Raw genomic sequence first — 25287 nt, forward strand, 5'->3', positions numbered from 1 at the left:
GCAGGCTAGGTGGACTGGTCATGTTAAATTGTCTGCATTGTTCAGGCATGTGTATAGTAGGCGGGTTATAGGGGGATGGGTCTGGGTGGGATGCTCTGAGGGTCGGTGTGGACTTGTTGGGCGGAAGGGCCTGTTTCCACACTATAGGGATTCTATGATCTAGGATCATTAAACACACTAAAATGAGCCAGATTAAAAGGAAACACAGTCTTAAAAAAAATGATACACGGCTAAGTCTTTCAGGGGTATCTCTGCTGAAGCGATTTCAAGTACATGGACCGTAACTCTATGGAAAGGAACAGTGATTGTGTTGACTGTGTTTTTAAAGACACAACTTTGTTTTTAAGCACTTGCTGTATGAGTTACTGAAATTAGAAAGCTGTTTTCAAACACACTTCTTGTTAATTTTTATCTTTTTTCTGAACTGTGATTTTTTTATTGATATTTTCCATACTTGCTGGTGGGCCTCCTGTGTGTCAGTATGTAAGTTATTGCTTTTGAGAGTAAAAGTTTGAGTATTCAGTTATCAATGTAATGGCAGGGACTATAACAACAAAAACTGTTTATTCATAGGAGTACAAAAACAGAAATTACAGGAGAAACTCAGGAGGCTTGGCAGCATCTGCGGTGAGAAAGCAGAATTAATGTTTCTAGTCCAGTGACGCCTCTTCAGACTGATAGTAGCCTGGAGAAGGCTGTATTTACGCTGATGAGGTGTTGGGGGGGGTGTTGGGGGGTGCTGCTGGGGAAGAGGAGGAGTAGGTGGGTAGGTAGGGATGGAGCCCAAATTTAGATCTACATTTTTTTATATGTCACATGTACTTTGTATAGGAATACAAAAGTACAATGAAAAGTGCACAAAGTTGCCATTCGCTGGTACCCACTTGATTACAAAAACCAGAATTAAAAGATTTGACAAAGCCAAAACACTGCCCTGCTCTCACCGCTGCTATCGCTCCAACCCACGTTCAACCTGCTGTTGCTGCAGAACAAAGCCTGCGCGTTCAGCTTCTACTATGTGGCTGCCAGTCATGACCTGGCTGCTTAGGAGGTAGCTAAAAGGGATGGGGTGGGGGTTGGGTGGTGGGGGATCGAATTACTGTAGAGAGAGAAGAAAAAACAGAAAAAGGAACTGGTGAGCAGAACGGAGCTCTAAATGGAGCAACTTACCCTGCCACCATCTTGAAATCAGGCGAACAAACGGATGTGTGAAAGCAAGAGGAGAAGAAAAACTGATAACAGGGACCGTAAATAGGTGAAAATGGGGTTAACTGTGTTGACAGCAGTCCATGCCATGACAAGGCCTTGGGGTATAAGGGTGGATAAAGATCAGAGGTGGTCATGTCCAGTCTCTCAAATTGTTGAACTCAATATTGAGTGCTCAAAGTTTAGGGTCCAGAAGCACAAAATGAGATGCTGTTCATGCAGTTTGCATTGAATGTCACTAGAGCACCGAAGCAGGCCCAAGTCAGAAATGCTGGCCAGGGAACAAGTTGGTGTGTTAAAGTGGCAGGTGACTGGAAGCGTGATGTCATTCCTGCAAACAGAACACGTGAACTGCAAAGTGGTCACCCAGCCTGCATTTTGATATCCAATATATAGGAGACCACATGTGAGCAACAAATGTAGTAGACTAGATTGAATGAAGTGCTGGTAAATCAATGCTTCACCTGGAAGGTGTGTCTGGAGCCATGGGTAGTGCTGCACCTTCTGCTGTTGGTGCCATGGGGAGGTACTGCGAGTGGAGAAGGTGTGATCCAGAATAACCTGGAGAGACCCGTTCCCTGCAGAATGTTGACGAGAGGGGAGGGGAATACATGTCTGCTTGTACCATCCTGCTGGAAGTGGCAGAGGTAGTGGCTTATGATCCTGGTAGGGTGGGAAGTGAGGATCGGGGAACCCTATCCCTGTTGTGGGAGGGGAAAAGGGGTCAGGGCCAAACTGTGGGAAACTGATCAAATATGGCTGAGGGCCCTGTTAACTACAGTGGTGGAATCCTCAGTTGAGGAAAATGCTGGATATTTTTGTGGCCCTACCCTGTGGAAAGGGCTATCATCAGAACACATGCAACAGAGACTGAGAAACTGGCAGAATGGAATGGAGTCCTTATAGGAAGCGCAGTGAAAGGATATATAGACCAAGTAACTCGGAGTCGCTGTGCTCGTAGTGGATATTGGTGGTCAGCTTATCCCCAGAAATTGAAACAGAGATGTTGAAGAAGTGAAGAACTGGTAGACAAAGTGGTTAAGAAGCTGTTTGGCACACTTGCCTTCATTGCTCAGACCTTTGAATATAGGAATTGGGAGATTATGTTGGGGTTGTAGAGGATGTTAGTGAGGCCTCTTCTGGAGTACTGTGTGCAGTTCTGGTCATTCTAAAGGATATTACTAAATTGAGCGGAGCTCAGAAAAGGTTTAGCAGTATGTTGCCAGGAATGGAGGGGTTCAGTTATAAAAATAGGCCAGGATGCTTTTCACTGGAGTTTAGGAGGTTGAGGTTTGACCTTACAGAAGGTTTATTAAATCATGAGGGGCATAGAGAAGGTGAATCATGAGGGTTTTCCCTAGGGTGGAGAGAAATCAAAACTAGAGGGCATATTTTTGCGGTGAGAGGAGGAAAAAAGTTTTAAAAAGGACGAAAGAGAGAACTTTCTTTCAAAAAAGAAACAAAAGCGAGTAGTTCCTGTTTGGAATGAACTGCCAGAGGAAGTGGTGGATGCAGGTAGCTACAACATTTAAAATACATTTGGGTAAGTACATGAATAAGAAAGATTTGGAGGGATACGGGCCAAATATAGACAAGTGGGACCAGTTTAGTTTTGGAACATGTACCTGGACTAGCTGGACCAAAGGGTCTGTTTCTATGCTGTATGACTCTGTGAAGATGTCAGAGATGGACGGTGTGGAAACTGGAAGTGAATTTGATCAATTTTTCCAATTCCAGACGAGAGGGAAGTGCCACTGACGTATTGGAGATAAAGGGCTGTGGGGAGGAACCAGAGTAGGATTGGAACAAGGAACATTCCCACATACCCCACAAAGAGACAAGAGTAACTGGAGCCCCTGAGGGTACCCATGGCTACACTGTTGATCTGAAGAAAGAGTTAAAGGAGGAGTTGTTCAAAGGGAAGATAAGCTCAGCCTGGCAGAGGGGGTGAAGGTGAATGGGGACAGTTCAGGCCTTCCTGCCAGGAAAAAATGGATAGCCTTAAGACCATCCTGATGGTGAATGGTCATGTAGAAGGATTGCACCATGGTGATTCCATGGTGAAGAGGTGGTGGCTGGAGCCCGCAAACTGGAAGTTTTGAAGTTGACATAAAGCACCAGAAGAATTGTGGAAGTAGGTGGGAAGGGACTGGACAAGGGGAGAAAAGAAATTGAGTCAAGATAGGAAGAAATAAGTTCCATAGGCAGGAACAAAGGGTCTGCTTGGACAATGCTGTATGTGGATTTTGGGAAGAAGGTAGAATCGTGCTGTACAGCATTGTGGGATTATGAGCTTGGACACTGAGGGGGAGTAGGGGTGGTGGGGAGGAGATCCCCAGGTAAAATGAGATTAGTGACTGTTGTGGACACAACAGTTTATGTTTGATGATGGGGTCATGGTCCAGTGGGAAATAGCATGCCTTTAGTATAGTTAAAAGTTCCTAAAACCTTCATAGGAGAGTTGCGAATGATCAGGTTCAATCTCAGACTATGGCTAAGAAAGGATTAAGTTAGGGAATGGAGTTCATAGCGTGGACTGAAAAATAATAGGTTATGTTCTCTCAATATTTAATGGAGAGAAATTTCTGCTCATCTACTACAGGATATTGGAAAAGTAGTCCAAGGAAGGTAGAACTGTATTGTCAGTGCACATGGGAACTGACATGTCTTTCTGGATAATGTTACCGAGGGTTGCATGTAAATAAGAAATAGAAGGGGGCTAAAGATAGAAACTGGGAGATCAGCATCCTGGAGGTAATTGCAAAGAAGGAAGAATAAAAATATGGCAAGCAAAATCCAAATTTATTAGATACAATGGAGGAGGTTGCCATACAGCTGTACGGAAAATACATTGGAGGAGGAGGATGTAGTCAACCATAACAAAGACTGCAGATAGCTTGAGAACAATGAGGGAGGAAAGTTTATTTTTGGCAATCGCACAGATGCCATTTTTAACTTTGATACGAACCATTTTGATGAGCGGCAGAATGGAAACATGATGGAAGGGATTCAAACATGGATAGCCAGTAAATTGGCATGGGCACTAGAAGACAGGCAGTATGGGAGGACAAATGCTGCCATCTCTAGACAAATGAGGAACATTTAAGAGCAGTCATAATGGATCTGAAGATGAAGTCATAATGGAACTGCTGAAAAATCACAGCAAGAAATTATTTACAAAGAGGATTGATAACTTGGACACCCTATATTTAAGATTAAAATGTCATTGTCGTGGAATTTGAGGAAGGTCAGAAACAGATAAGGCAGTTGCAATAAATAATTAACCCATGCACACTGCTTCCATCACAGGCAGCATGCAAATTTTGTGCCAGTGTTTGAATGTACACTCGAATAGGGGTCACAAATATTTGAGAGGCTAAGACTATTTGAATCTAGTCTGAACAATTTAAAACTGGCATCCATGCCTTAATGAAGAGGTGCACTCAGTAGGTGCTACAAGAAATTGTGAAGAATGCCCAAGTGGGAAGAACTTTTAAGAATTACAAAACAGGGCTGACAGTGCTCCCCCGAGACAAGTAGTTTCAAGTCTTGCTGCATTAAGTGCATAAGGCAACAAATAGGTCCATTCACAGAGGACCAGGACGCTCAGCAGATAGATGCTTAAGAAATAAGAGACCACCATTGGCATCATTACAACTATGAAGCTCCATGGGCTGCAATAAGTAGTAAGTGACAATAAGCTTCTAAAATATCACTGGCTTCACGTATTACTCCATTCATCATTACCCCTTCATTATCCCCCAACAATCTTGATCAATCATGAATCATACCCAACATTAACCTTACACTTGTTTTTCTCAGCTTGGACATTCTGCCAATTATTCAACCATACTTTAGATCCACTAATGTGTCTCCTAGCATAAGGTGGGGCACATTGCAGGGAACAGAACCTTTTGCTAATGGAGGAAGTGGTGCTCAACCATCAATGGAACAACCATCACGACAGCCTCTCTGGCAGCGAGGCTGAAAGCATCAAAGATGACAGCATACTCATAACTTATCCTCCTCCTTGCATTCCACTGCCTTCTCATCCCCTGGCTTAGACAATGACACTTAGTGTAAGCATCTACCTCTTGCATTTCTTCATCACAATCGTAACCTGTACCTTTTCCCTCTCAGATACCAAAGGACTATATCCTGCCCAAATAATGGTGGAACAACAAGTGGAAAGGAAGAAGAGATTGAAGAAACACTGCCCCTCTCTGCTTAGATACTACCATAGTACAGTGTAGAGGTAGGTTTAGTAATGGGATCTGCATCAGGTGAGACAAAGGTACATTTAACCTGCAGCTAGGGCCAGAAAACAGGGTACTGCAGAAGTCAGCATCTTTAGAAAATGGATATAACAAATTGGTTCAGTTTGTCACCATGAACATTCATGTGTTGCTACCATATTAGTGTGCAAAGTAGCTTGCAGGGTTGCATGACACAGTAAAACAATCAGTGCTGCAGCACAGTAATGTGATTTTTGAGGGTCCTTCTCAGGGTGTAACATAGGACAAAAAGTTGGTGTCATTCTCAGGATGACAGCATTTAGTCTTCAAACCAGGAATGGTAAGATATGGCCTTCATGTCTGTCTGCATTTGATGTTTAATGAAGATTTAATGAGCAGATTCTCAAAACAGAATTTCATGCACTGAACCCTACATAGCATTTTCAGACCTATGATTACTGTAGGGTACATATGCATACTGATATACTGACAGATAGTTCCAACTGTGCAGCTGGGATTTGGCACAAGCCCCAATTTTGGCTGGAGGTGAACTTTCGTCTCATTGAGAATCAGATGTACCTATCTGGTACATTAAGTATCTTCCAACAAGTCGAGGGTAGCCTGTAGGTCATCACCTTTATGAACCAGGTATCACAGTCAGTTTCATGACAGTTTAATGCAGCCTCCAATATTAACACTTTCAGAATAACCTTACACAAAAAGCAGCTTTAAGAAGCAAACACAGACAGGTGAACTTGCAGAGAGGCCTCAGGTGTCATCTTTCCATAAACATGCTCATGTCGGTTCTCCTGTGGGCAGCCTTTGCAGGTCTGTGCTGAAATTTGACATACGGCAGTCTGTCAAGCAGTAATCAGTACCATACATCACTTGTGGTGTGGGCATCTCCTTGCTCTCGAGTGCAGGTGGTGATGTAATTTGTCAGTTGCCATCAGGAGTGGGTGTGCTTCCAGGTGGTCTTTAACCTGTCACGATGGCAGAACATGTTGCTGGTAATTAGAGTTCAAGCATCCTCTCCCCTCCTTGCCAAGTACAAATCACACGCAACTGTGGCACTGAATGCTTCAAGATGGGTTATCTTTTGGAACACCAGGTTGTGTAGTTCTATATTTGAATACTTCCTTGGTATTATCCTCAGAGTTTTGGGTGTAGAGTGATCAAAATAACTCAGTATCAGGCAAAATCTGAGGATCGTCAGTCCTTCAATTAGCCCCATTGCTTGTCCTGGCATCTAGTGGCAAAATCACTCCAAAAGGCAAAGGGGATACCATGAAGTTCATGCCTTACTGAAACAGAGTGATCATTATCACCCGCCTCCTAGTTCCCTTGCAATGGTGGTAAGTTTATCTGTGGGGGCAAAACACTTGGAATTTCCAGACTGTTACCTTGCTGTTGCGGATATGATTTCTGGGCCAGTGAACTCTAGATCTCCATCTGGAGACAGGTGTGCCTAGTAGTGTCACCCTGACAAGTAGGCTTGGGGAGAAGTTCTGAACCAAACATGATCCAGAAGAATTCAAAACCTCAGTGGCAGATCAGGTGGAAGGGAAATCCTTAATTCTCAATTGTTGTGATGATGGGTGCAGGCTACAACAGAAAGTCAACTCACCAGCCATCTCTATCTCCATCTCTAAGGCCATTGATTCAAATCACTCCCAGTCAAGGTCCCATTTGGTAGCTGCAGGAACAATAGTCTTCCCTTCATAAAGGCTGAGCCTGTTTCTTCTTTCTCCTTTATTTTAAGAGGTTTGGTAGCCAGAGTCAAAAAAGCATGGAAACAGGAACTTCGGCTCAACTCATCCATACCAACCAGTCCTCCAAAACCAAACTAGTCCCATTTGCCTGCGTTTGGCCCACATTCCCTTAAACCTTTCCTACAGTACCTGTCCCAATGTCTGCTAAATGTTGTAATTGTACCTGCGTCTACCACTTTCTCTGGCAGTTCATTCCACATGCACACCTCCTTCTGTGCGGGGGAAAGTGTTGCCTGTCACGTCCCTATTAAATCTTTCCCCTCTCACCTTAAACCTATGCCATCCAGTTTTAGATTTCTCTACCCTGGGGAAAAGACCTGGGATATTCACTTTATCTATACACCTCAATTTTATAAACCCCTTCAGCCTCCTACACTCCAGTGGGAGAAAAGTCCCAGCCTATCTTTACAAGTCAAACCTTGCAATCTCTGTCGAGGCAGTGATGGGGACAAAACTAGTGGATGTAGAAGTCCTTCACCTGAAATATGCTAACTGATGATTGCGAAGTGCCTAGTTAACACAAATTGCTTCTTAGCAGTGGATTCTCTGCCTGAGCAGGTTTCTTAGGATTTCGTCTGTTCACCCTCCATGGGAAAACACTTGTCAAGACAGCTTTATCCAGTTCTGACTGGACAAACATACCCAACAGGATCATACTTCTGTGGTCAAAAACATTAGCACATAAAAATCCAGAAAGCAAACTTTAACCTTTGTGAGCTGAAATGCATGCATTTTATAGATACTGATGACAATGTTCACCTGTTTATGTTATAATGAGGTTATAAATGCAGATGAAATAGTGAACAGTTATCGCAATACCAGTAAATTTGCTGCATGACATACCAAGTATGGTTACACATTTGCTGGACAGAGAGGGCGCTAAAACATTTGCAGATACCATACGTCTGAATTTACATACAACTGCAACAGAGCAAGCGTTCAGAGCGAGAGCGGCAGAGCGTGCGTGCAAGAGCAAGCACAAGACACAGCGTGAGCAGATGCTGCATCATATGGAAGGGTATAACCTTAATATAGTCTTCTATCTGGGCAAATCATGCACATTTTCCACCACCTTTTCTCAAAAAGTGAATGTGATGTATTGTCCTCTAAATCACTGAATGTGGTTGCCAACTTGGAAGCAGCCTTTGGCAAATCAATTTACATCCTGCTCTAGGACTCCAGTTCTTCCTGTAACAGGCTGCAGATTTCAGGAAGAACCTCCTTAATATACAAGCACAGATCCTTGCTGAAGTTGCAGTTGTAAAATTACTCCCTTAAATTTCGATAGATTTTGTTTACTGCTTAAGTTTTTTTCTGGTTCGTCTTCCTTTGACATCCAGTATTTCATCCTCCTCTGTCTTGTCTCTGCTTATTCTGTCATGTCTAAGGCAGAGAAACTGCAGTATCCATGACTTGGAGAAAGTCAGAAACTTGCAGTGTACTGCATCACTTCTTTCAGACTTCTTCAAATTTTAAGGACAAACCTTAAGTATCTAAGAGAACAACAGTCAATCAAAACCTAGAACCAAACCATCACTGATGGCACCAAATCTTTGGGCACTATCCAATCTAATTTGGTAACTAATGATTCTACCAATCTCAATTTGGCAACCAAATGCATTCATGAGAATGATCTACATAGTTCAGTTCTTTTGCAATTCCACACAGCTTTCTGCTAGGAAGTGCCTTGATACTGGCTCCAAAATACTAAACTGCTCCATAGGGACAGTAGAAGTATCAATATGTCATTCCCTGTAGTCATGCTTCGGGATTGTAATGAGGTTAGCCAGCTGGACCTCACAATGAGAGTTCCTTGACTGGGGCTATTAATCTGGTCCAATCAAGGAGCCCTGGCTGACATAACAAGTGGAGTGTCAGAGATGATTACACTCTGGTACCTGACTCTAAATGAGGCTGTACTAAAGTCAAGAATTGCTCATGTGTAAGTACAGGGTGATTTGGTGATAGAAACCAGCTTCTATGGAGTTCTTTTAATACAACACAGACTGGGATTTAAACGATGTTGTCGCAGGATTTTATGCGAGGTGGTGTGATGGTGGTTGAATTCATGGTACTTCAGCGCAATACATGTGACCACGGATAAAATAGGTTCTAGTGGCTAGTAAGTGTGTAGGATCTTCCAATGTAAATTTTGTCATGCCATCTCCTTTAAACACTTATAGGATGGCACAAAGTCATCCCAAATTCTCACATGTAGTTTCTAAAATAACAGTGAAACTATCAAAATAAATCTCAAGTCAGAAAGAGAAATGTCTCCATTTCAATTCACAAGATATTGGAACAACATACTAGTATAGGCAGATGGGGCTATAACCATAAATCTTCAAAATTTGAGGGAATTGAAAATTATACTCTGCATTTAATTCTAGAAAGATGTAAATCAGAAACAAACAGAAGCACTGTATCAATGAAAAAAAATAACGTGCCTTCTCCAGATAGGTGTTCAATGTCAGTAATTAACTGATAAATACACATTATGTGGCGCATAATTGGCAATTATTGATTAATAGAGTTACGGTTTTTCTCCTCAGTTTCTACATTTAATTTTCTCTGAGAAAAATGGAACAGCAAGTCAGTTTTCTGTGTATTCTTAAAGCAACAGTGAGTTTTCATTCAATAACTGAGGTAGAAACCCATTCTGAAGCTATACCTGTCAATTAGTACTTCTGACCAAAGTAGAGCACTTCAGAGATTCTGCACTGTTCACTTAATAGACCAGATTTTCCAATATGGGATGAGGCCTCTGATTCAATATCTGTAACTCTCCTGGACCGAGGGACTTCTGATGTAAACATATTAATGGCACTTACATGGGAAGTTTAAACTTCCAGTTGCTGGTTTCACCCTTCCGGATTGCCCTGCTCTTTTACATGGATTTACTTTGCTCTTTGTGGCTGCTCTAAAGCCTGTTGAGTAGTGTACCTCTTGGTAATTTGGCTGCAATATTAAAGCTGTAGTAACTGAAGCAACACTTAGCATCCACACAGCAAGTATTGAACAACCCCCACCCCATCCCCTCAATACTTTCATTACTTGCACCCTTCCTGAAACAAAGACAGTGCTGATATCCACCTGCACCCTACCCACCTACCAATCAAGTCACGAACAGTTCTCACTCACACCTCTCACATCCTCAAACCAAGACTGTTTTTGCACTCACCCGTTCTTCCACTCCTTGAACCACAGACGATACTGAAACCCTTTTCATATCCTCTTCAGTCCTAGACAATAATCAGGGCTCACTGTCCTGTGTCTGCCCTCCTGGTGCATGTTCTCAAATCCCTGACTTCTATCCAGAGCCAGACTCTGACTCAGAGCCAAATTTGTCAGGAGGTATGAGGGGAGATCACTGTCAGGGGACAAGGGGAAAGATTTGATCACAGACAGAGGAGAGCAAGGGATCCTAACCACTCAATGTGGCTGAGTGGGGCTAATCATTGTTGCGGTAATAAGAGAATGAATATCACCTTTGGGGTCACTATCGGGAAGTGAGGAGTGAGGTGATCATTGTCGGAAGGAGTGAGGAGAGATAAAAGATACATAGGAGCAGAGTAACCACTTTCAGGACAGCAATGAAGAAACGTTGAACTAGGTCCCAATGCAAAAAGGTGTGGAGTGGTATTCCAACAAGTGAGAGTATAACAACACTTGCTTGCCATGCCAAAGAAAAAACACAAATTCAATACTTAATCGAGATTTCATAATATTTATTCTTTATGTTAACTTACCTCTCTCTAAAACTTTCTGGGCCTTTCTGTGATTTGCACAAAAGCCACTGTAGAGTTTGAAGTGGTCAGCATAATAAAGGAATGAACCACCCAGGGAGAACAAGAGCTTCTGAAACAAACACATCAAATGATTGCAATGCTAAGTGAACACAGTCTTAATACTTGCTGAACTAAAATCCTGAAGCTACATGAATTGTGCAAATTCTGTTCAAAGCATCGCATACAAATATGTCAGAGGTTGAGGTGCAAAAGTTTAAATTGCAGTACTCCTAATGTGCGATGAAGAATAAGCAGCTCTGATTAATAGGCTGAACACCTATTTTCAGTGTATATTTAGTCAGCATCAGTTCAGACACAAATCCACCGTTCAAAAGAGCAATAAAACTGGAAGAGACAACAAGAATGGTTGGTGGGAAATGGAAATAACTGCATCATCAAGCTCTCCTGCAGGTGCTGGCTGTTGTGACATAAATCCATTAACCTCCTAGTTCTCTGGGACTTTGTTAACCAGGTCCAGTTTGATGTGCAACTGGACAGGAAACGTTGACAGATTGCTTTATGTGGACATCATTCCTGATTACTATCCAGTGACCCCCACTTTACACTGTACCTTCACTGAATATTCAGGGGAGATCAAGGAAAAAACTTCGTTATTACATTTGTGCATTGACAAATGCTTAGTGGCTTGATCATAATTCAAAAATCTTACATATATAGTAATTATCATGTTACAGAAATCAGAGAGACTGTGTTAACTTCACATCGCATTTAATTGCTACATAACTTTGGAAACCATTCATTTCCTGTGACTATACACTGATGAACCAATGGTCTATGGTAATGTGGCAAAGCAAAGTTTTTATCTTGATCTCATATGATATAAACTCAGTGGGAAGAACCTTTTAACAATGGCCACTGTATAAAAATCTGATGTGTAAATGCAGGGTGCTGCTGCTCTACATCTGTGATCAATTCTACACATTTCAGTCTGACTGCCCTGGAGCGGATTTTCATTTTCTAGTTGGCTACATAATTTTGTATTATTTTGTCCAACCTGAACCCAGTAAAAACAGTAAAATATCTAAAAAATTCCAACATGTCTTGTGGAAATGAAGCATACACCATGGGAAACATAAGGTATGATAACTATTATTCTGCTGGGGGTGGGGGCAAGCACATGTCAAATAAACAGCATTGCACACATTATGCATTTAATATCCAGCTTGTAAACTTCTCAAAGTATCAGTTCTTTTTAACAGACCAAGAAGGGAATTGATATTTCCACTAAATTAAATAGGGTTCTAGAGGTCGACAAAGTAGCCAGGAAGGAACTGAAGAAGGGGCTGAGGAGAGCTAGAAGGGAGTATGAAAAATCCTTGGTGCATAGGATCAAGGAAAACTCCAAGGCATTCTATACTTATGTGAGAAACGAGAGGATGGCCAGCGAGGGGGTAGGGCCAATCAGGGATAGAAGAGGGAACTTGTGCTCAGAGTCAGAGGAGGTCCTTAATGAATATTTTACTTCAGTATTCACCAGTGAGAGGTACCTTGATGTTTGTGAGGACAGCATGACACAGGCAGATATGTTTGCATAGGTTGATGTTAGGAAGGAGGATGTGCCAGAAATTTTGAAAAACATTACGATAGATAAGTCTCCTGGACCAGACAGGATGAGAACATAAGAACTCGGAGCAGGAGTAGGCAATCCAGCCCCTTGAGCTTGCCCTGCCATTTAATAAGAACATGGCTTATCTTTTTGAGACTCAGCTCCACTTACCTGCCTGCACACCATATCACTTAATTCCTTTACAGTTCAACAATTTATCTAGTCTTGCCTTAAAAACATTCAGCGAGGTAGCTTCAACTGCTTCACTGGGCAGGGAATTCCACAGATTCACAATGCTTTGGGTGAAGAAGTTCCTCCTGACCTCAGTCCTACATCTGCTTCCCTTTATTTTGAGGCTATGCCCTCTAGTCCTAGTTTCACCTGCTAGCCAAAACAACTTCCCTGTCTCCACCTTGTCTATTCCCTTCATAATCTTGTATGTTTTTACAAGATCTCCCCTCATTCTTAGTATAATCCCAGCCTACTCAGTCTCTCTGCATTATCCAACCCTCTCAACTCTGGAATCAACCGAGTGAATCTCCTCTGCATCTCCTCCAGTGCTAGGATATCCCTTCTCAAGTAAGGAGACCAACACTGTGCACAGCACTCTATGTGTGGCCTTGGCAGGACCCCATACAGCTGCAGCATAGCCTGTGTTTTTAAACTCCATCCCTCGAGCAATAGCAGACAAAATTCCATTTGCCTTTTTAATTACCTGCTGCACCTGCAATCCTACTTTTAGCAATTTATAGAACATAACAGCATAGTACAGGCTCTTCGGCCCTCGATGTTGTGCTGACCTGTCATACCGATCTCAAGCCCATCTAACCTACACTATTCCATGTACATCCATATGCTTTTCCAATGACGACTTAAAATGTACCTAAAGTTGGCGAATCTACTACCGTTCCAGGCACAAGGACACCCAAGTCCCTCTGCACAGCAGCATGCTGCAGTTTTTTTTAACCATTTAAAACATAGTCCATTTTGCTGTTATCTCTACCAAAATGGATGACCTCAAACATTGTACTCCATCTGCCAGACCTTTGCCCACTCACTTAGACTATCTACATCCCACTGCAGACTTTCAGTGTCTTCTGCAAACTTTGCTCTACCACTCATCTTAGTGACATCTGCAAATTTTGACACACCACGCTTAGTCCCCAACTCTAAATCATCGAGATAAATTATATACAATTGCAGTCCCAATACTGATCCCTAGCTACTGACCACCAACTAGAAAAACACCCATTTACCCCTACTCTTTGCCTTCTACTAGTCAACCAATCCTCTATCCATGCCAATATATTACCTGTAATACTGTGCAACATGCTCTTCTGTAGCAGCCTTTGGTGTGGCACCTTGTCAAATACACCACATCCACAGGTTCCCCATTGTCCACCATGCAAGTAATGTCCTCAAAGAACTACACCAAATTAGTTAAACATGACCTACCCTTCATGAACCCATGCTGGGTGTTCCCAGTTGGAGAATTTATATCCAGATGTCTTGCTATTTCTTCCTTAATGATAGATTCAAGCATTTTCTGCACTGCTGAAGTTGAGCTGACTGGCCTATAGTTACCTGCTTTTTAACTACTTCCTTTTTTAAACAGTGGCATCACACTGGCTGTTTTCCAATCTGTGGGAACCACCCCAATGTCCAGTGAATTTTGGTAAATAATTATTAGTGCATTTGCTATTTCCCCTATCGCCTCTTTTAGTATCCTGGGATGCATTTCATCAGGGTCAGGAGACTTGTCTACCTGTAGCACCATTAGCTTGCCCACCTTTAGCCCCATTAGCTTGCCCAGCACTGCCTCCTTCATGGTAATGATAGTTTCTACGTCCTCACCTGCTATAATCTTCTTGCCATCAGTTTCGGCGTGTTATTTGTGTCTTCCACTGTGAAGACCGACAAAATAATTGCTTAATGCCTCAGCTATTTCCTCATTCCCAGTTATTAAATTAGCCTTCTCATTCTCTAAAGGACCAATATTTACCTTCGCCACTCTTTTACAACTTACATATTTATAGAAACTTTTGCTGCCTGTTTTTATATTCTGAGCTAGTTTACTCTCAATCTATCTTATTTCTCTTTATAACTTTTTTTGTGGCTTTCTGTTGGCCTTTAAAGATTTCCCAGTCCACTAGTTTCCCACTAACCTTTGCTTTTTGAATGTGTTTTTTTTTTCCAAATCTGATACTTTCCTTTATTTCCTTAGACATCCATGGCTGGCTCTCTCTTTTCCTACAGTTCTTCCTTATCACTGGAATATACTTCTACTGAGCACTGTGGAAAAATTGTTTTGAAAGTCCTCCACTGTTCCTCAATTGACCCACCCCATAAAGTTTTTGCTCCCGTTCTACCTTAGCTAAATCCTCTCTCATTCCTTCATAGTCTCCTTTGTTTAAGCACAAAACATTGGTGTTGGATTTAACCTTCGCACGCTCCATCTGTATTTTAAATTCAACCATACTGTGATCGATCTTTCTGAGAGGAAAACTAACTGAGATCATTATTCATTCCTGGCTCATTATACAGGACTAGATCGCGGATAGCTTGCTCCCTCTAGGTTCCATTACATATTGTTCAAGGAAATTATCATGGATACATTCTATGAATCTCTACTCAAGACTGCCATGACCGACCTGGTTTGACCAATCGATATGTAAATTAAAATCCCTCACGATAATGGCTGTACCATTTTTGAATGCATTAGCTATTTCTACGTTTATCGCCTGCCCCACCACGATGTCTCTATTTGGTACCTTATAGACCACACTTATCAATGACGACTTCTCCCTGCTATTCCTAATCTCCACCCAAATGGATTCAACCTTTTGTTCAGTAGAACCTGTATCATCTCTCACTCCCACCCTGATATCATCCTTAAAAATCAGAGCGACACCACCTCCTTTACCTTCTTGTCCATCCTTCCAAACAGTTTGATACCCCTGGATATTTAACTCCCTGTCATGACTATCCTGCAACCATGTCTCTGCAATGGCTACTAAATCATACCTATTTGCCATGATTTGCACCGTCAACTCATCCATCTCATTTCGAACGCTCCGAGCATTCAGATAAAGTGCCCTTATGCAGTTTTTGCACCTTCTTTTCGGGTTCTGTCACCTCCATTACTAACAGCTTCAGTTCTCCTTCCCTTTAACATTTTTCCCCAATTTTCAATGGATTTGAAGCTTCACCATCACCTGCCAACCTGCTGCTTTGCCTTACATTAGTTGTTATACTCCTTGCACGCTCACTCCTCCCATTCCCCCCTACTTACTAGTTTAAAGTCCTATTAACCAGCCTATTTACCCTTTTCACCAGAACACTGGACCTGGCCCTGTTCAGATGGAGTCCATCTCAGCAATATAGATCCCTCCTGTCCCAGAACTGATGCCAATGCCCCATGAAAAGGAAATCTCTTTTCCACACCACTCTTTTAGCCACGTGTTTCTTCCATGATCCTTGCTTTCCCTATGCCAATCTGCACGTGGCTCGGGCAGCAATCCAGAGATTATGACTCTTGAAGACCTGTTTTTTTTAAAAGTTTTATTTTTTTAAAAATTCATTATCCCAAAACAGGTGTTTTTACCTAGTCCTGCCAATGTTGCTAGTGCCTAGATGGACCACAACAACTGGATCCTCCCCCACCCTCTCCAGTATCGTCTCAAGCTGGTCAGAGATGTTTTGCACCTCGAACACAGGCAACACACCATGCAGAATTCTCTATCCTGCTTGCAAAGGATACTGTCTACCCCCTTGATGATGGAATCCCCTACAATTACAATCTGTCTTTTAGCTCCCCCCCCCCACCTTGAATGGCCTCCTGGACCATGGTTCCATGGTCAGTTGACTCATCCTTCCTGCAGCCCTGTTCCTCATCCATGCAGGGAGCGAGTGCCTCATACCTGTGGGATAATGTCAAGGGCTGTGGCTCCTGTTATCCTGTCTGCAGGGTCTCTCTACCTGCCTCATTCACAGTCACACACTGCTGTCCGTGGCTACTGATCAAATTAACATTAGTTAATCTACTAGGTGTGACTGCCTCCTGGAACACAGTACCCACGTATCTCTTCCTCCCCCACTCCCGGATGTGCCGCACTGTTTGGAGTTCGGGTTCGAGCTCATCAATTTTGAGCCGAAGCTCCTCAAAAGCAGCCAACATTTGCTGCAGATGTGGTCACTGCTGTTCTCAATGGGATTAGGTAGCTCCCACATCATACAGCTACATCACCTGACTGCCATCTCTACTTAGTTAATTATTTAAAATTAATTTTTTTTAAAAAAAGTTTTGCAGTGTTTTCTCCACCAGTAAGTTTACTCCTTTTTATACTCAAACGATCTTCCCAAATTTATTGGAGAAAGATAACCGTTACCCAGCCGACCACTTGAACCAACTTTGGCACTCCTCTTTTGCAGAGCAACTGAAGGCCACAGCCACACGAGGTAAAACTTTTGTAACTAAAGCTTACCTTCCTTGGGATATACCCAAGGTTTCAATGGGAAGAGTGTGAAGAGATTGCTGCCCCTTTGGCGATGATCTTTGCAGCCTTACTGTCCATTCGAGTAGTACCAGATGATTGGAGAGTAGCAAATGTCATTTCCTTGTTCAAGAAAGGGAATAGGGATAATCCTGGGAGTTACAGACTGGTCAGTCTTACTTCTGTTGTGGGCAAAATACTGGAGAGGATTCTAAGTGATAGTATTTATGATTATTTGGAAAAGCAGTTTGATTAGAAATAGTCAGCATGGCTTTGAGAGGGGTAGGTCATGCCTCACAAGCCTTACTGAATTCTTTTGAGGATGTGACAAGACACATCGATGAAGGCAGAGCAGTGGGATGTGGTGTACATGGAGTTTAGCAAGTCATGTGAAAAGATTCCCCATAGTTTGCTCATTCAGAAAGTAAGAAGACATGGGATACAGGGAAATTCAGCAATCTGGATACAAAACTGTGTCCAATAGAAGGCAGAGCATGGTAGTAGATGGAAAGTATTCAGCCTGGAGCTCGGTGATCAGTGGTGTGCAGAGATCTGTTCTGGGATCTCTGCTGTTTGTGAACTTTATAAATGACTTGGATGAGGAAGCGGAAGGGTGGGTTAGTAAGTTTGCTGTTGACACGAAGTTTGGAGGAGTTATGGACAGCATGGAAATCTGTTGTAGGTTGCAACGGGACATATGACAGGATGCAGAGCCGGGCAAAGTGGCAGATGGAATTCAACCCAGCGAAGTGTGAAGTGATCCATTCTGGAGGATCAAATCTGAATAAGACCATAACACCATAAGACATAGGAGTGGAAGTAAGGCCATTCGGCCCATCAAGTCCACTCCACCATTTAACTCATGGCTGATGGGCATTTCAACTCCACTTCCCTCCACTCTCCCTGTAGCCCTTGATTTCTTCTGAGATCAAGAATTTGCTGAACTCTGCCTTGAAGGCATCTAATATCCCGGCCTCCAATGCACTCCATGGCAATGAATTCCACAAGCCCACCACTCTCTGGCTGAAGAAATGTCATCTCATTTCCGTTTTAAACTTACCCCCTCTAATTTTAAGGCTGTGCCCACGGGTCCTAGTCTCTCCGAATAACGGAAACAACTTCCCAGCATCCACCCCTTTTAAGCCATACATTATCTTGTAAGTTTCTATTAGATCTCCCCTCAACTTTCTAAACTCTTAATGAGTACAATCCCAGGATCCTTAGCCGTTCATCATACAAAAAAACCTACCATTCCAATGCAGAATACAGGATTAATGGCAGGATTCTTGATAGTGTGGAGGAACAGAGAGATCTTGGGGTCCATGTCCACAGATCGCTCATAGTTGCTACCCAAGTTGATAGGGTTGTAAAGGCGGCGTATGGTGTGTTGGCTTTCATTGGCCAGGGGAATTGAGTTTGAGTTCAAGAGCCATGAGGTTATGCTGCAGCTCTGTAAAACCCTGGTTGGTTCACACTTGGAATATTGTGTTCAGTTCTAGTCGCCTCATTATAGGAAGGATGTGGAAGCTTTACAGAGGGTGCAGATGAGATTTACAAGGATGCTGCCTGGACTGGAGGGCCAGACTTACGAGGAAAGGTTGAAGGAGCTAGGGTTTTGTTCATTAGAGTGAAGAAGGATGAGAGGTGACTTGATGGAGATGACAGGCATAGATAGAGTGGATAGCCAGAGACTTTTTCCCAGGGCAGAAATGACTATTACCAGGGGGCATAATTTTAAGGTGACTGGAGGAGGGTATAGAGGAGATATCAGAGGTAGGTTCTTTGCAGAGTGGTAAGCATGTGGAATGCGCTGCCGGCCGTGATAGTGGAATCAGATACTTTAAAAACTTTAAGTGACTCTTGGAAGGGTAAATGGATGAAAGTATAATGTAGGGTATGCAGGATAGTTTGATCTTAGTAGGATAATAGGTCAGCACAACATTGTAGGCTGAAGGGCCTGTACTGTGCTGTACTGTTCTATGTTCAATAGACTTATTTCCATAGTAAATGCAACTTGTCATTGTCATGCTGCACACAAACAGACCTTTCAGTCCAACCAGTCCATACCAAACATAATCCCCAACTAAACTAGTCCCACCTGTCTGCTCCTGAGCCATATCCCTCCAAACCTATCCAAATATCTTTTAAATGTTGTAATTCTACCCACATCCTCCACTTCCTCAGGGGAGTTCATTCCACACGCAAAGCACCCTCTGTGTAAAAAAAATTGCAGCTGATGTCTTTTTCAGATCTCTCTCCTCTCACCTTAAAAATGTAATCCCTAATTTTGAAATCCCCCATCCTAGAGAAAAGACAACTACCATTAACTCTATCTGTACCTCTCATTATTTTGTAAACCTCTATCAGGTCACCTCTCAATCTCCTACACTTCAGCGAAAAAGTCCCAGCCTATCCAGCCTTTCTTTATAACTCAAACCTTCCATTCCAGGCAACATCCTGGTAAATCCCTTCTGCACCGTCTCCAGCTTACTAAATTCCTTCCGATAACTGGGTGACCAGAACTGACCTCATCTATGTCCTGTAAGACTTAAGCATGACTTCCCAACTCCTACACTGACAGGAATAAGCAATGAAGGCAAGCTTGCCAAATGCCTTTTTAACCACCCGTTAAGTTTGTTGCAGTGCTGGGAACTCAGCAGTTCACAAGAGATAACTGATGACATGGAAGAATAAAGTGTATTGTGGCTTTTAAAAACAAATTTCTGGAAAAGCTCAGCTGGTTTGGCGGCATCTATAGAGAAATCAGGTTAATATTTTGTGTGGCCCTCAGAACTGTGGTTAAATTTGCAGATGACAAAAAATGGATGGAAAGGCAAGTTTTGAGGGGGATATAAACAGTTGTCTAAATGGTGTATAATGTGGGAAATCATGAAGTTGTTCAATTTGGAAGGGAGAACAAATGAACTGATTATTATTTCAATGGAAAATAACTACAGAAAGCTGCAACACAAAAGGGCTTGGGTCTAACTTGCACAAAATACAGAAAGCTAACACACAGATGCAGCTAGTAATCAGGAAGGCTAATGGAATGTTGGAGTACAAGAGTAGAGAAATCTTAATATAACTGTACAGGGTACTGGTGAGGCCACCTCTGGAGCATTGTGAGCAGTTTTGGTTCCTCCATTCAAGCAAAGCAACTATTTAATTGGAGGCAGGCAGCTCAGAGAAAGTTCACTAGAATTATTCCCCAGTGTGGAGCATTTGTCTTACCAGCAAAAGTTAAAAAGGCTGAGACTGGTCAATGGAGTTTAAAAGAATGGGAAGCAATTTCATGGAAACAAATGGGATTCTCAAGAGGCTTGACAGGGTAAATGCCTGCTCCTCTGATGTTGCTTGGCCTGCTGTGTTCATCTAGCTCTGCATCTTGTTATATTGCCCCTCATGGGTGTGTCTCAGAATAGAAGGCAAAGACTCAAATTGGAACTCATTACCGCAGAGAGCTGATAGGGCAGATTACTTGTGTATATTTAAGGCTGAGCTTGATAGATTCTTGAGCAATAGGGAAATCAAGCGATATGGGGGCAGGGCTGAAAAGTGAATGTGAGGGTTGTGGGATCAGCCATGATCTTATTGAAAGGCAGAGCAGGCTTGTGGTGCTGAATATGTATTTCTGCACTTGTATACGAATTCAAATTGTTCTATGGAATGACTGAGAAAGGTTCTGTTGCATTCTGATTTGACAGCTCCAATCAGATCCCCTAAACGAACAGACCTTTTCTAGATCTAACATTATACCTGGGACTGTGTAAAACCCTGAAATTAATTGCACTGAAATCTACCTTTTTATTTACTGAAGTATAATGACTCCCTTCGAGCCAGTTCATAGGTATAGATAATATGTGGCCAGTTGGAAAAGGTCTGGTCCTATGGTTGGCTGATTGGAACATTAGAGTACAACTGAATTATTTTAGACCAAACTTTGCACACAATTCATATCACAATTCATGCACGTTTGATGCCAATACTCCTGTAAACAGTGAAAGATCCTTGAAACAATTTCCACGCAGATCAGATATTTTAATTCCTATCAGATCAGATATTTTAGCTTTTAGACCTTAGGAATACCCCATATAAGATTTATTTAGATCCAATACAATATACACCAAACAATTATCCTAGTTTTGTAATGAATCTTATTGGGAGTCATTGTAATTCTATTACATTGTTATAGATGTATGTAGCAGCCCACTTACTGAATTATCCCCGATTCTGCACTCAAATTGCTCACTTACTTTAAATTGCGATGGAGTTTCCAGCTTGCTAAAATCAGGTGATAAAGCAATACCATCATCAAGTGTCTGCAGAAACATCTTCTGAAACTGGAGCATTTCTGGCAAACTTCCAAACAATGACTCCATCTGCAAAAGTGTGGAAACAGAGGATATCTGGTATTCTGAGATAGCAGGAACTGTAGATGCTGGAGAATCTGAGATAACAAGGTGGTGGGCAGGATGAACACAGAGACCCTTCTTCAGAAAAATGGGTTTGGGCCTGAAACATCAGCCTTCCTGCTTCTCTGATGTTGCTTGGCATGCGGGGTTCATCCAGCTCTACATCTTGTTATATCTGGTATTCTATTCAGTACAGAAATTCATTACAATCTGTCTACCTACCTTAGGTATAGGAAGCATAAATCCAACTACTGAATATATGAATGCTTCACCAATGGTTCACACAGGGCTTGAATTTAACTTCAAATCAGCAGAAGATACTTATGACTACAATAGCCTTCAGAAACCAATTCAAAAAAAACAATTGAAATGAAAAAAATTAAATATACAACAAAGCTAACGGACTGAACACAAAATGATGGGATTGAGAAACTGGACCATTCAAGTCCAGCGTACAATACAATTTAAACAGTACCATTAAAATTTTCACCAAATTCTAACCTAGACTTTTAATTAAAACAAAATTTTTAAAAACTGTGTTATTAGCACATAAAGAGGGTAAAAATAATAACATCACAGTTGTGCATTTGTTTAAAAACATAGTACAGTGTCAACGTGCAATACCTCACCCATATTTCACAGGTCAGGATAGTTTTTCCCCCACTTTAAACAAAACTGTTGAAATCCTCAGCTTTAGTTAGTCAAGTAGTTACAATATGTTGCTATTGCCAAATGTTTCGATGCAGGGATTTTACTTGCCCCTCATTAGTGGTAAGGCCCATGCTGTAAAGGGATACTTTTATGAAGTCATCCCACTTGTTGCGTCTAGCACTTGACCTCTTCCACATTGATGTTGATTATGGTCCAACTTGGAGTGCAGCAAGAGCTGGTGACATTAAATCAGTCTGATTTGCAATCAGAGTTTGTGTTTTAGTTATTAAAAAAAGAAAAATAGGAACTGAAATGAAGTAATTGTTTTGGAACCAGTATTTGAAAGGGTATAAGTTTTCAAAAGCAAGTAACCTTACACTCGTAGCTAGATTTATAAACAAATAATTGAACAGACAGTAAATGCAGTTTCAATTGTAGACAATTTGCAGTTACATGGTATACAAATGCAACTTTTACAGGTAACAAGTTGATGATCCATGGACAAGTGACCAGTTAAGAATGGTAACTTCTTTGGCGATCAACAACTGGAGATAGGTTCTCCGATAACTGAACAGTTTGGAGCTGAGAACAACTTAGACAGAGTATTTCCCAGTTCCAGAGCAGGCCATGTTTTCTGCTGTTAAAACTTGCGACAAACTTGAAAAAACTGTTATCTTTCCTGCAATTGTTGTTGTAAGCTATGACTTTCTTTTATAAAAATCACTAATTCGTTATTGAAGAGAACCAGTAACCTCTCACCAACCACTTGAAGCATCCAGCGAAAGACCACTGAAGCAATATAGTAACTGATAGAAAAAGTCATAAGGATCATATCAACAAAGATATCTCAGAACAAAGACTACTGAACCATCCTTCCCGTCTTTCCCCCTCTGTCCACAACCTATTTCTCCCTGTCTGCTTGTCTTGTGTATAGAAGGAGGACTTTATAAAGAGATTAGAGTATTAATTAATAGTATTATAAGCAAACAGTTTATAATGATTGACCTGGAACTAGAGTCTAATTACTTGCAAAAAATAGTGGTTCTTATTCAGTAAAGAAACCTGGTCCATGCTTTCTATCAACATGGGTCAGAAAGTAAGATAAATTTAGGAACTTTGTGTACTTTTAAAATCTTCAACTTTTGTGATGACTCCAGAATTTTGGGGTTTGATTTCAAGCACACTATCCCAGCAAGTTACATATTTAGTGTGCATAGCAATTGTAAAATATATTAATACAACTGCTAATGTGTTTAACTGAAGTGAATTTTCATTGAAGATTTTACTTAGCGTATCAAATTCATCCGATTGGCTAGCAATGCATTGTTCTGGCTATTTCCATTTTGCTATGGAATCAACTCTAATTATAAAATAGAAAGGCTTGAATGACATTTGCATTTATGTTTTACAGAAATGCCACTTTAGGCAAGGCTATATTTAGCTTGTATTGCTTTGGCTTCATGCTGTCCGCTTTATAACTGTAACCAGGTGTGAACTCAAACAAAACGATCTGAAGTGTTCCCAATAAAACTTTTCCTAAACTTTCTGAACATATTTAATTCTGAAGATTGGCTTCAGTAGTCTTTCGCTGGATGTTTCTAGTGGTTGGAGAGGGGGTACTGGCTCTCTTCAATAATGAGTTAGTGAATTTTTATAGAAGGAAGTCACATCTTACAACAATAATTGCAGGAAAGATTAACAGTTTTTTCAACCACATCTGTGGGGTTCCTGGGGTAGAGTCACAGCTGTCAGGTAGCAACACAAACTTAGCCAACAAGTTCTGTGCTGTTCTTTACAGGTACTCAAGTAATTTATATTAGAAATAAACATATTTATATTGCACTTTTAACATAATGTCTCTAAGGTGTTTCACAATCTATAAGTAGTAGCAGTAGGATATGGGGCACAAGATACACCAGACGATAGAACCAGTGTGTGAGAAAAGGAAGTTACAGTGATAAGTATGCAGGTTGACTGGGAAAAATCAGGTTGGGTAGTGGATTGCAAGAAAAGGAATTTGTGGAAAGTAGCGGCTTGTGGTGGAGTCCACTAGGGAACAGACAATTCTGGATTGAATGTGCAATGAGGCAGGCTTGATAAGAGAGCTTAAAGTGAAGGAACTCTTAAGGAGGCAGTGACCATAATATGATAGAATTTACTCTGTGATTTGAGAGGAAAAAGCTGGCATCAAATGCAACAGTATTACAGTTGAATAAAGGTAACTACAGGCGCATGAGTGAGGTGCTGACCAGAATTGACTGGGACAGGAACCTAGCAGGAAAGGCAGTGGAACAATAATGGCAGGAGTTCCTGGGAGTAACTTGGCAGACATAGCAAAAATTCATCCCTAGGAGAAAGAAACATAGTAAAGGGAGGATGAGGCAACCATAGCTGACAAGGGAAGTCAGGGATAGCAAAAGAGAAAGCATATAAAATGGAAATGTCAGTGGGAAGTCAGGGATAGCAAAAGAGAAAGCATATAAAATGGAAATGTCAGTGGGAAGCCAGGGGATTGGGTAGTCTACAAAGATCAAGAGAGGACAACTAAAAAAAGAAATAAGGAGGGAAAAAATTAAATACGAGGGTAAGCTAGCCAGTAATATAAAAGAAGATTGCAAAAAGCTTCTTTAGATATCTAAAGGGAAAAAGACAGGCAAAAGTGGACATTGCACCTCCATAAAACGACACTGGAGAAGTCATAATGGGGAACAAAAAAATGGCTAAGGAAACAACAAGTACTTTGCAGCAGTCTTCACGGTGGAAGACATGAGTGACATCCCAAAAATTCAACAGTCGGGGGCAGAGGTGAGTATCAGTGGCTGTCAATAAGGAGGAGGTGCTAGAAAAACAAAGGTCGGAAAGTGGATAAAACACCTGGATCAGATGGACTATACTTCAGACTTCTGAAGGAGATGGCTGAAGAGATAGTGGAGGCATTAGTGGTGATCATTTGGGGATGTCTGGAGTAAGGGAGGGTCCCAGAAGACTGGAAAATTGCTAATGTAACCCCTGTTTAAAAAGGGCAGAAGGTAAAAGACAGGAAAATACAAGTTGATTAGTCTGTTTGCAGTCATTGATAAGATTTGAGTCCATTGTGAAGGATGAGATTTCTGAATACTTGGAGGTGCATGATAAAACAGGGCAAAATCAGCATGGTTTCATC

General features: G+C 41.6%; 1 protein-coding gene across 11 annotated transcripts in view; it reads right to left on the reverse strand.

The window, feature by feature from the left end:
- tiam2a (TIAM Rac1 associated GEF 2a) overlaps positions 1-25287 on the reverse strand; it is a 350324-nt gene that overhangs the window by 13890 nt on the left and 311147 nt on the right. For all 11 annotated transcript variants that reach the window (XM_059648488.1, XM_048536148.1, XM_048536158.2 and 8 more), the window contains 2 exons: positions 21315-21440; positions 10963-11071 (listed from right to left, as the gene is read on the reverse strand). In XM_059648488.1, the coding sequence (XP_059504471.1) occupies positions 10963-11071; positions 21315-21440 (235 nt within the window). The remainder of the gene's footprint in view (positions 1-10962; positions 11072-21314; positions 21441-25287) is intronic.

Source organism: Stegostoma tigrinum, chromosome 9, assembly GCF_030684315.1.
Source record: "Stegostoma tigrinum isolate sSteTig4 chromosome 9, sSteTig4.hap1, whole genome shotgun sequence".
Lineage (NCBI taxonomy): Eukaryota > Metazoa > Chordata > Chondrichthyes > Orectolobiformes > Stegostomatidae > Stegostoma > Stegostoma tigrinum.